Raw genomic sequence first — 13,532 nt, forward strand, 5'->3', positions numbered from 1 at the left:
GATTCGTTGGGTTTAAGTTGATTCAATGTATTGGAAGCATTGTTTTCATGGGCATGAACATTTGATATATTAAAATGGCCCCAGCTGTGTCAACAACAAGCTAAACGTGTCACAGCAAACCTGTCAACCAATTCAAAGCTGCTTCAAAGAAACTGGATGAAAACATGCCTGAGACACTGAAAAAGCAAAGTGCTGCCCCCGGAATGATGTAGAGTCAGCAGAGATCTTCTGAAAACTCCATTTTTATAAACACAACTTGTGTGCAAATAAATCTTTTGATTTCAGCTCTGCCAAGAAACAAACTGATTATCAACCTGTAGATGAGAGCTTTAAGCAATGAGCTATATCTCTCGCTTTCTCTGAGAAACCCAGTGTGATGCATAACAGCAGACAGGGGTGAAAAAATAGAGTGCGCTGCTGCAACAAATGTGGCAAACCCTCTGTAAGCATACGTTTACTTGCCGCAGAGTTACAATCTGTTTATTTGTTCTATCTAAGTCAAATCATTACTTAAAGCTATCCATCTTGTCAGGTTTTCCTTTTTTTCTGATGCCCTTTTGGAGCTATTTTTCAGTGCTCTCACATATAAAGCATTATAAATGCACCATAAGTGGCAGCAATAGCATACTTACCCATGTACATAGCAACATGCATATCCATGCACACAGCAACATACATACCCATGCACACAGCAACATACATACCCATGCACACAGCAACATGCATACCCATGCACACAGCAACATACATACCCATGCACACAGCAACATACATACCCATGCACACAGCAACATGCATACCCATGCAAACAGCAACATGCATACCCATGCACACAGCAACATACATACCCATGCACACAGCAACATACATACCCATGCACACAGCAACATGCATACCCATGCACACAGCAACATTTTGAAAAAATAAGCTAACTTGACTGTATCTCAAAACCGCATTTTTAGCAAATGAGATTTGATCAGCGGCTTTGGGTGGAAATATAATAACCTCTCCCTCTCTCTCTGCAGCAGCTCTTGTACAGGCACCTTTCATTGAGAGACGTTCTGTTTAGATTGTATAATGATTGAGAAGGAGCCTTGTACAATAAGAAGTGTCTGACACAATATATCTTTTAGTTGATTTATTTTGTTTTTGAGACAGTCACAGTAATTATGTTATGCAGGCAGAGTAGCGGTTTATATTCTTCTTAATACAGGGTTTACACTGAAGCAAAAGTAATTCTTCTCAATTTCACATAACAATTAAGCCATCATACTCATAATACTACTATGAGATGTAAAACTGCTTTTAAGACAACATATAAGAAGGACCTCACACAATTAAACTACTCTGAAGAATCCTCATACGGTATATGCACATTTCCCATGTTACATGTTATTTGCACATTTCCCATGTTAAATGTTAAATGCATATTTCCCATGTTAAATGTTAAATGCACATTTGCAATGTTAAACCCCCTTTACATAAAATACCACTTGTTTTTAAGGTCTTGTGATACTGCACAATTCTGAATGCCACTCTTGTATAAGGGGGACACATACTGTAAATACCCAGTCTACCAAGAAGCATCACATGATGTCATATTGATGCAGCAGATGCTGTCATGTTTCAATGTATTCCAAACAGTTAAAAAATTGCAGGAACAAAATCATACACTTGGAACATTCCTGGTGCAAGCCTTTGGGTTAATCATCAAAAGCAAGAAATAGTTACAAAATCTTCTGAATGCTTGTAAGGAGTAACATTCCTCCCGGCCCCCATGGGGGGAGGGAACATCCCTCCCCCCCTCCCCCTCCCCCTCCCCCCCTCCCTCCCCTTTACCCGTAAACTAGAGGATCTCCTAGTGCAGCAGCAAGTTTCATGTCGACCCTGGAACAGATCCAGCCTCTAACACAGTTTGGATGCATAGTTTTATCCAGCAGGTGCCCCTTTGTAGGCTTGTGTTCATTACTTTCCTCTGGAAGCCTCTGAGTCTATAATGTTGACATCAGACATATTGATCACATAGCTACTTTATAAAGGTCTGCTGAGCTTAGCTGGTGGGATAGTGCAAGTCGATAGTGCACCCACAGGGGAATGCATCTGTATGAGGAGATCTCTGACAGTATAGTGCAAGTCGATAGTGCACCCACAGGGGGATGCATCTGTATGAGGAGATCTCTGACAGGATAGCGCAAGTCGATAGTGCACCCACAAGGGGATGCATCTATATGAAGAGATCTCTGACAGGATAGTGCAAGTCGATAGTGCACCCACAAGGGGATGCATCTATATGAAGAGATCTCTGACAGGATAGTGCAAGTCGATAGTGCACCCACAGGGGGATGCATCTGTATGAGGAGATCTCTGACAGTATAGTGCAAGTCGATAGTGCACCCACAGGGGGATGCATCTGTATGAGGAGATCTCTGACAGGATAACGCAAGTCGATAGTGCACCCACAAGGGGATGCATCTATATGAGGAGATCTCTGACAGGATAATGCAAGTTGATAGTGCACCCACAGGGGGATGCAATAGAGGGGGACAGGTAACAATACTTTTCTCCTCTGTTTGAAAGGACTAATATATAGTTCCTTATCGAATATGCAGTGCATACTCTATATGACTTTGAGGAAAAGATTCCATAATCCAATTTACGTTTGCTTTGTTTTGAAACTGATGGCTGATAAAAACTGAACAATCAATAAACTGCTCTTGACTGGCCTTTACAAAAATGTATTGTAATGAGTCTAAACTATGTGACAAGGATCGAATTCTGGTGTGTGTGTGTGTGTGTGTGTGTGTGTGTGTGTGTGTGTGTGTGTGTGTGTGTGTGTGTGTGTGTGTGTGTGTGTGTGTATATTATATATATATATATATATATATATATATATATATATATATATATATATATAACCTAACACGTAAATAACCAAGCAAGTCAAAAGCTACCTCGAGGAAGGCCTTCAATAACAAGTCCATGGTGAAGCAGAAGTGTCTGGCTGGTGCCATGACAACCTGAAGGCACTTTCAAGTCACTAGTTTGTGGTTTCATTTGAAAGGTGGATCAAAAGCATGATTTGCAGAACAGAAGGATATCCCCAGCTTGCATAACTAACTGAGGTTCTGTACTTTCTTTGAAATGCCTTGAATTTATTTCTCACTAAACTGACTCTTTGCTGTGTCCAAAACCAGACTAGAACTGGAAGCACCACAGCAAACATAATACAAACACCTTCACGTGCTAGCACTAGAGGACAGACCAGACAGGACAAACAGGCATATTAATCCACCAGGCATTCCTGTATCCTAACAGTGTTTATGTGTCTGTCTCAATAAAACACATTCAATCTGTATTCAATGCAGTTAGCCTAAGTGCAGTCAGATCCACCAAATGCAATACAGATTAAACCCCATAATGACCCAGCTGTTAGAGAGCCAGTGTAATGCACAACACAAACCACAAAGTGCGTGACCAACCTCAGTGATTCTCTACTGGGCCAAAGGATTCAGATCTCCACTATAAAAGGAGGCTCAGGAGAGAGGTGCTTGAATGGAAGACTGTAGCCTTCCGCTGAAGCCATCTGTGACATGCTTAGCAGACTCAGTTCAGCCGGTAGCTGGAATAATCCTTTTATTTTCATTCCAAGTTAAAAAAAAATAGTCAATCGAAATCAGACTGAAGTAGATTTTAAAAATAGAACTTTTAATATTAGTTAGTGGAAGCTCTGAACTGTCATAAAATGTGCTGTATTTCAATGTGGGTATCCAATATCTGATAAATAAAAACCAGTATATTTGAGTTTTGATTTGCCTTTTAAAAATGCAATGACAAAATTCAATCTTCTGGTGGCTGTTTAAGCTAACATTGCAATACAAAGTCTTGACATGTTTCAGCCATTAGGTTTTGTGTATCGGTAACACCTTAAAATAAGTGTCTGATCATGATTATTTCATGTGTATTAAGAGAGATGTTATGAAGTCATGAAAAGTATTCATGCTTGTGACTTTTGAATTCAACAGGAATTTCATTTGAAATCAGTAGGAAATCATGCGTTAGTTACATTGGAATTCCAACACTTATTTTAAAGTGTTATCAGTACATCTCTATAGCATATCTGCTAAGATGCACTAATATACTGCTAATATACTGTCTTCAGGGTGGGGGAGATATTTTCTATCATGTTCTATTAGATTATTTAAAATAAACAGCCTGGATGTACTAATGGAAAGGCTTTGCTTCCAGGTTTAGTTTTCCCAGGTAGGAATCATGTATCTTTACACACGTAAATAGGGAGGCTGGACATCAATTAGTCTTAATTAGGGAACAGCTGAGAGAGCATTTCATAGGCAGATAAAGATGAGTCAACCAAGGTGTGAGTTCGTGTGCTTCATTTTCAATGGATTGTAGAAATTAATAAGTGGCGCTGATATGAGTCTTCTTTTCTGCTTTCACAGATTTTGCACGATGTATTGATATGGTAGGATGCAGGCACTGATGAAATAAAAACAATTGGCTTATACCATTGTAGCACCAACAATAAGAGAATAACCAGAGTGGTGCATTCGGACCCCGTCTCATACTGTTGTACCTGACTTTGAGCTTTCTCCTTCGTACAGAACCATGGAATTGCTGTTGAAAAGCATTTGGGAAATGATACATACGCTCAGTAAAGAGCGATTCTCTAGATATTTACACCCACTGTTGTGCAGAAAGGTTCAAAGGCTGTGGCATTATTGAAATGCAGTGCACTGAGCGCCAGGCTCATTCAGTGTAGGTGGGGCTCAGTCACTTCACACTTCTAGTGATTCTGAAGGGAGGTCCTACTCTCTGTTTTGTAATTGCATTCAATAAACGGACACAGTAACAGCATGAATGGTACGCAAAACAGACACAAATGTGATTGTGAAGAAGGAATGCCCTGGAGCCTTTCAATATAATAAAGTATTGCAATGCTGTTAACTGGAATATGCTGGATCCTGTCTGCAGTGGGATCCCAGTGCCCCACAGTCTAGTCATTTGTTGAAGCATATTGTTGAAGATTCAATCATTCCCTGGCTAGCCAAGAGGTTACACATTACAAACCTATAATAACAAGGACACGTTTTATTAGAGGAACTGAAATAAATACATGTAAAGTGCATTCATCCTGCCTAAATCTTATTGGAGTTCACCACAGCCAATGAATATGCTTGAAACCAGAGACTTCCTTACACATTATTTAAATTACTGCCAGTGATATTTCAGTGTTACCCAGGTTCATAACGTCACACACAGGGCTTCATCTGCATACATTTACAGGAGGACTTTAGTTGGTAATTGATCTAACAGTTTTCAATGCTGCAGTTACAGTTATTTATGAAATAACACCTACAGGCATTAATGCACACGTTGCAAATGTTCAAACATTTAGCTATGATAATTCAATCCATGTGCTTGTGCAAAACAGGATTCTTGTTAAATGTCCTCAAGGGAATCATACAAATGGAATCTATATTTGTTAGTGACACGCTCAAGATCCACTGTACCCCCCTCCCCCATCCCTCTCCCAGACAACACACAATAATATACCAAAATCTATCCAAATTCAACAGAAATGTTGCATTATTTAGACTGCAATTCCATCACTGTATATTTGTCTGATGAACATGTAATCCTTCAGATCAGGCTGATAGTGAGCTTTTCTTAATCCCCCCCCCCCCACCCCCACTCTCTCTCTTTCTCATTAAACTGGAATCTGCTCAGGAAGAGCTCTCTCTTACAATCAGCCTGCCTGCCAACGTGCCTGCCTGTCTGCCTGTCTCTCTGTTTGCCTGCCAGCCTCTCGATCTGCGTGCCTGCTTTCCTCTCTTCCTGCATGCCTCTCTGCCTGCCTCTCTGTTTGCCTGCCTGCTTGTCTCCCTGCCTCCCTGCCTCTTTGCCTGCCTCCTTGTCTCCCTGCCTCCCAGCCTGCCTCTCTGCCTGCCATCTGCTCTTTCCAGGCCAAGCCTTCCCCCCCCCCCCTTTAAAATATGTTGCATTTTTAATGAACTCCAGCACGGTACAAAACAGCTTGCTGGATAGAACAGCCGGGAGAGAGGCCCTCCAGCTGGAGTGGTCGTGAACACATCCCTTTCTAGCTTGGAATGGGAAGAGAAGAGGGGGGAGTCGGCTCTAATTATCAAACTACAGGCATCAGGGCGGCCTGCAGGCAGCTCCAGTTACGTTAAAAGAAAAGGACAATAAGAGAAAAAACGAAATGGCAATAATTGCACAGCATTCTGTATCTCCCTTTCTCCCTTCCTGCCTTTCTCACAGTCATCAAACACTTCCAAGCATTCTTCTGTTAACTCAAACAGTAAACCATTTAACTGTTCTAGAGACGGAAAAGTGTTCATCCAGCACACAAGAAACAGACCCAACAGCACTGAATGATCTCAGACTGACATGCACATTGTTTTTAAGAAACAGACCCAACAGGACTGAATGATCTCAGACTGACACATTATTTGTAAGGAATCTTCCTTGGTTTTTCACGTCTTTTTAGTCTAAACAAAATCTTCTTTTTTCAGTGATTTTTTTAATGCAGATACAGCCGTCTATTCAATTGATCTAAATTTTTTAAAGAAGTCAGCGCGAGGAGAGCAAAGCCAGTCTTCATTGTATTTCTATTTTATATGGCATGAAGATGCCTCTATACTCGTGTGTACAAAGACAATAGTGATACAATTATTGATAGCAGTAAGACTATGTATATTATATATTACAAAGTGTACAGATACAATGTTTAATAGTGCATACTTTGTAAAATATAAACAAATCAGTAACAATAAAAAATAGATTGTGTTTCTGATATTTTCAAGACAACGCAGGTAATTACTTACAATCTTTTACAGATTTGTCTTTTAAAATCACTCCCAACTGACTAATACAGTGCCTTCAATATGAATAATTACCTGAGTTTTCCATTGAGATCTACCTCTTAATGTTGATCACTTTCTTTACTTAATGCTGCTTTTCAAATCTGTGTATAAGCTATAAGCTGGTTTGGAAGAAACAATATTTAACATATTTTGCAAATGGCAACATTTTTTTTTCCTGTCTCATTTTCAGTGCAAATTGCAATTAATTTAGCAACGTGTCAGCACTGTGAAAATAAGGAGCTCACTGCAGCAAAACAGTTAGTCTTCATTCCAAGGAAAGAAAGCACACATTACCAAAGGTACTGTACCTTGGAGACTATTCATACTGCTTCCATGCTTCATACACTTGTGTAAGTCTACAGCATTCCCAGACAAATCACAACATGAAAATGAGGTTCAGCACAGTGCTGTCCAGTGATGCTTAATTAAAATGCACATGTTAATGTCATCATAGTAAATCGAATGTGGATCCAGTTGTACTAAACTAGGATCTTTCATTGACTTTAATGTAACACAGAGCCATGAAGTGTTTGTGCTGACACGCACAACCCACAGATACATGATTTTATATGAAGAGCTTAAAACTCATCAACTGTAACTTATGCAGTATGTTACATTTAAGCTTCCTTTTTACCCCCAGTGAAGCAAATCATATGCAAGTTAGGATCTTAATCATGACAAAAACAGCATGTGACAGAATGGGCTTCACAGTTTTTAATGAACAGGCATGAGCCCAGACTGATTACATGCATGTCTTTTCAGATGATGCTTACTGTCCTAAGACAGGTGGGGCTGAGATGGAAAATAGAGAGTCTTTGCTGGCTAAAGCAGACTGCACATAAAGAAAGTGATTCCTGGATAACAGGCAGAGATAAAGCAACTCCAGAATCAATCTCTTTTCACTTGTTCTGCTGCTGCTGGCCAATGACTATCTTACCAGAAACCTTGAGATATTGAAAGACACTAAATATAAAATCAGCATCCACTACAGACAAAGAGAGGAGAGGCTGTTCTCCGGGGATTGCTGAATGAAAAGAGAGTCATTGTCCACCGGGTTAAAGTGGGGTGCTTTTCATTATGTGCCTTTACCCCTCCTTTGTGAGCCTCTGATAGTGAGAATTGTATGTATCGGGGGAGGATAACATGGAACATGTGCAATAAGAAAAACAGCTTATTATAGGTAATCCAGGGGCCCTTTTTCTGAACTCTGCAAATGTAATTCATCAAGTATGCATGTAATGTCTGAAACAAATATGTCTTAACTGACAAGCCTGTCACATAATAAAGGGCAACACTAGGGTTTAAGACAGATTGAAAAGTGCACTTACTTAGCCACAGTCCTTCGGGCAGTGATGCTGGCTACAAGGATGCTCCCTGGTCTCGGAGTTGCCACAGCTTTGAAGGTTCCCCTCCAGAACTTTTCAAAGAGCTGCTTCTCTCCCTGCTGTACGCTGGCCATGGTCCCGGGTCTTCACTCTGACTCTGCTGTGCTGAAGGGTGGAAGCAAGCAGCACTGCTGTTAGTGATGCTGCTGAAGCTGCTGCTGCTGCTGCCTCTTATGCACCAGCCAAAACAAGGGAGCTGTCCAAAACTGACTGAGGGAAGTTACTGCTGTAACAGTCCTTTCAAATGGGTGGTCCAATCAGTCTGTCTTTCCTTGTCTCCTAGTCCATGTGATCTCTCTCCTTCTGGTCAAACCAATCTGATGAAACTAAGGTTACGCAATGCAATGCTTCATGTGTTTATTTATTTATTGAAATGTGTTGCTTTGCATCCAAATGTAGTAAAGCAATAATATATTCAGATAAAGTCCATGATTGCACCTTGCCTGTGCTGACAGCCGTTAGCTTTTAAGTTTCCCCCAGGCTAGTAGAAATGTTCTAATGTGAGCAGTGTGTGCCTGCGTGTGCATGTGTGTGTGTGTGTGTGTGTGTGCACGTGAGTAGATATGTATGTACTCAGCCGAAGCTCTGTTGTTTTGTCTCTTATAGAATATGACATCGAGGCTGGGGTTTGGTCATCTCCCTCCCTCTTTATATCCCTCCCTCGCCGTGTCTTTGACAAAAGGCTCTGCCTGCTGCCTCCATCAACGTAACAAAAGACTGCATGTCTGAGAGAGCAGGCATTGGGTGTGCCTGACACAATGGCCCCTAGGCAGCATCTCTTTCTATTGCACTAGAGAAATAGTAGAATAACCCCCCATCTTCCATAATTCCAGATTAACTTGAGGATACCTAGCAACGTCCTGTCACAACAGATGACAATTAGGTAATCATAGCTAGGAGAAAAAGCTGCCGCACTCACCATTCATTAAAACAGGTCCAGTTTAACCCCTAGTTCCCTGAACCACAGCCCCAGTCAGGCACTGGTTATTATAGCTGCTTTTTTGTTTATTTCTCCCTCCCTCTTTATATCAGCCCCTCGCCGTGTCTTTGACAAAAGGCTCTGCCTGCTGCCTCCATCAACGTAACAAAAGACTGCATGTCTGAGCCTGACACAATGGCCCCTAGGCAGCATCTCTTTCTATTGCACTAGAGAAATAGTAGAATAACCCCCCATCTTCCATAATTCCAGATTAACTTGAGGATACCTAGCAACGTCCTGTCACAACAGATGACAATTAGGTAATCATAGCTAGGAGAAAAAGCTGCCGCACTCACCATTCATTAAAACAGGTCCAGTTTAACCCCTAGTTCCCTGAACCACAGCCCCAGTCAGGCACTGGTTATTATAGCTGCTTTTTTGTTTATTTTTATGTATTTTAATATCACAGCCAGACCTGCTATTGTATCTGACAGATTTAAACCTTGTTTATTTAACCAGGGCTGATTTTCCTTCAGTGTTATGTCTTCATCAATAATGTACATATCTCCTCACATTAGTTAATATACCAAACTGTTTCGCAGAACTGACCCTGGGTATCCTGCATCTGTGGACGTAGTGTTGACTTTGATTTTGAATGGGATTCATTGTATTTGGGTGAAACGGTTTTCATCATCAGCAAAGCAAAGTTTTATTTTAGCTTGTGGTCCGAGTTCTGGGGGTCTACAATATCAGAGGATTTTAATTGATCGAAATGAAAAATGAGATGCTGTGTTGCTGCAATACATTTGCAGGTGTAAAAGGTTACTCAAGTAATACTCTGTAACAAAGTGAATGGCTTTGGCTTTGTGGTCAGGATATAACACTTTATTATCAATAGCTGAAGTATTTGACACAAGACTAGACTAACATTTACATCTATGTTATATAGAGTATACTGTCCAGGACTCTCACACTCGCTTACAATAATAAATAATGAGATAAAGGATTCTGCCTTTGATCGCAGTGAAAATAACTCTGAAATAGAGCTGAGTAATAATGCAGACTTTTTTAACCTGTCTAGATTTGCTGGATTTGTCGGTTATTTTTTAAGAGATTTTTTTATTGCATGTTTGTGCAGATATTTTAATTGGAAATATGAACTGGATGCACCTAATAGCTGTGTATGTCTATAAATTCCACTACGATGGGACTCTGATTTGGTGCAGGTTACCCCTCCTTCATCTGCATGGTTATGATGTCTTCAGGGAGGTGAAAGGAGCCTCTGGAATTCCCTGTTCTTCACGGGGGCGGAACAGCTTACTTAACAGTTTCTGACATTGATTGACTTTGATTGGTGTCTTCCAGCATTACATTTTCATCTTCTAATGTAATTTTCATTTACTTCAATGGGTAGGTCTATTGTGTTTAGACCTAGAATGTATATCAACCGAAACATTAATCTAAAGAAAAAGCCGGCACTATTATTTTTGGGCCCTTTTTGAATGTTGTGCAAAGACTAATTTTCAGAGAAGAATAAAACTAAAATAAATAATAATATTAAACAAGCAAGAAAATACAAAGCAGCTTGTGCATATTTTCTCATGTCTCTGATAAACCGCAATGGCAAAGATATCTATTTAAATGCTAAAAAGGATCAATAGATCCAAGCAAATTCAGTTATTCATGTGCTTATGAAACTAGTGACTGTTTTAGCCAAAATAGTTAAGCCCAGTTGTATTAATACTGCCCTATATTCTCAAATATAGAGCACACTGTTTTATTAACTATCACATTATTTAGGATTCATTTCTGAAAGATAGAAAGCATGCACAGATTGCAACGAGTCCTGCTGAAAGTCCAGGGTAAGGCAGTACACTGCCTGTATGAAATTGGCTTCTGCTTGTTTAACTTAAAACAGCTTCATTAAAATGCAAACGATGCTTTCCGGCTCGGGCATTGTGTGATTCCAGTTAGTCCAGTCTGAAATATTCTGATAAGGTTTTTCATTTACATATGTTCATATTTTTCCAATAACTTTGTTCAACCTTCTTCTATCTTTAAACATGCCATACTGAGCCGAATCCAGACTGCTCGAGGCAACAGACTTTCCACCAACCCACTCTGCTTCTGGGGTGTGAGGGGCTCAGTGAATAAGCTAGTAATGAGATGACAGAACTGAGGAGGGATATTACTGTCTTCCTCCCACTGAAATAAACCACCAGTCTGATGTAAGGTTGAAGCTGAAAACCCCTATGTATGCACCATATACCCCATAAATCTGGTTCACTTCACATGTGTTTGCAGTTACAGACAGCCTTAGCATCACCCACATTTTCATGAAAACTGTTTGAAACTTTCAAACTACAGAATATTTGAAAGAAGGACCTTTGTTTTGTATATGTTCTGTAATCTACACAATGTTGACTGTACTGTGGTTTGTACTTTAAGCTACAAAATGCTTTTAAAATGTTAAAACTCTGCCACTCATCCCAGAAGTAAATACAGTTTTCAGCAATATTGAAATCTCATCCCCATGTTTAGATAAATCTCGTAATTGGTTGAAGTTACAGGTCAGATTCTTTTAAACCCAATATCATTTATAAGCCTCAAATCCACTGCTTTCATGTTTTAATCCTTTATTCTTTTTATTGCAATACAAAAATTTCCATCTATCACTTTAACAGACATCTGTAGATCATTGATTCCACTGTGCTTGCCTTTGTAGGAGCTGCACTTACATTCCTCTGAAAAAATGTTAAAACACAAGTGAATATAGACTATCTGTTCAGTTAGCACCTCAATTTCAGCTGAGTGTATTTAAGTATATGAAATAAATTACCATTAATTTAATTAACATGCAGTTACAGATTTTAAAGTAACTCTGCAAATTTGGAATAAAAATGTGGCTCAGATAGAATACTGTTTCAATAAGCTTGATGTTGCAAGATAAATAAATGTAGGCAGAAAATTAAACATATCAGGAGATCTTTGTCCTTAAACATCTGGAGCAGAAATCTATTGTCCTAATACATGTTGTACACTGTTCAGTAGACAGTAGCATGCACATTGTGTGTCTGTGTGTGTGTGTGTGTGTGTGTGTGTGTGTGTGTGTGTGTGTGTGTTTTTTTTTTTAAGATTTTAGACTTTATAGACCACTATTACTGAAAATTGTTTTGAGAAATATTAAATATGTTGAATAATCTAGTTTTGTACAGCACAGGAAAATTGACTTTGTATTGTATTGTACTCTTTGTATTAGACTCTGATCTCCAGATTGATGCTTGATGACCTCTTACCCGGAATCAATAGTCTTTACCTCCAGACAGCTAACGGTTATTATTATCATCATGAAGCAATTCTAGTGAAGTCAGAGGCTATTAGTCAATGACATGAAAAGAGGATTTTTGATTTGTGTTGTTTGACATTCTTTAACCTTCATTACAAAAGGTTTCAAGCTGACTCTTTAATGAGCACTTCCATGGTTTAACTAAATAGACCTGTTTGCTGATTTAAAGGGCTACATAAAACCTAATTTCCAAGAAAACTACGAATAGTTGAATATCCCCCTGCCAAAACTACAAGAGTGAGCTTTTCCAGACAAGACATGATGATGGCAGTCTTCAGTCCAGCATGTTTCATTGTTACCAAACTCATCCTTTGAAAAGACTTCCCATCCTTACAGAGCAGGCCAGCACAGTAACTACCAGGATTCTTATAAACGTTAAAGGCTGCTCTCTCAGTCCTTACTATCCCATCGCAGAGCATTATAAAGCACTGTGTAGTGTGGATCAATACGAATATACTCATATTCTACAGAGCATTCTCGTCTTCAAAAAAATCACTGCTTGCCAAACATGATAAAAAAGCAAAATGTTTTGATTTAAAAGCCCAAGGTTGAGATTAGCCCTGCAAACAGTGAAATGTTAATTGAATTGATGTTGCAGTGATGTGACAGCCCTGTTATTCACTGCCTCCACAATGCCTGAAATGAAAATAAACCCTTTTCTGAAAAAGATTCATTGCTCTCAAAGTCAGTAATGTTTGCTGACAGCATAAAACATTTCTTTTAGCTCCAAATACAAAGCAAAGAAGTTTCAAAGAACTGAAATGTAAAACAAATTACTTACAGTCTTAAAACTCTTATGTGTAAATGTTTAACAGTTATTTAACATGTAAAAATATCTAGAATAAATCAAATTGTCAACTGGGGCTGAGCTCTGTACTAGTTTTTTTGGGGAAACAAGAATTTGAGTTTGAATTCCCCATTAGCTGCTGACAGAGTAATGTATGCAGTCCTGCAAAGCACCTCTTAATAGCTTGCAACTG

General features: G+C 39.4%; 1 protein-coding gene across 1 annotated transcript in view; it reads right to left on the reverse strand.

Annotated features, from left to right (window-relative positions):
- The window catches only part of LOC121300278 (serine/arginine repetitive matrix protein 4-like), a 37,574-nt gene extending 28,768 nt beyond the window's left edge, over positions 1–8,806 (reverse strand). Inside the window, exon 1 of the mRNA XM_041228780.1 lies at positions 8,231–8,806. Within this exon, the coding sequence (XP_041084714.1) occupies positions 8,231–8,361 (131 nt within the window). The 5' untranslated portion in view covers positions 8,362–8,806. The remainder of the gene's footprint in view (positions 1–8,230) is intronic.
- Positions 8,807–13,532: the final 4,726 nt, after the last annotated feature.

This window comes from Polyodon spathula, chromosome 25 (assembly GCF_017654505.1).
Source record: "Polyodon spathula isolate WHYD16114869_AA chromosome 25, ASM1765450v1, whole genome shotgun sequence".
NCBI classification, from domain to species: domain Eukaryota; kingdom Metazoa; phylum Chordata; class Actinopteri; order Acipenseriformes; family Polyodontidae; genus Polyodon; species Polyodon spathula.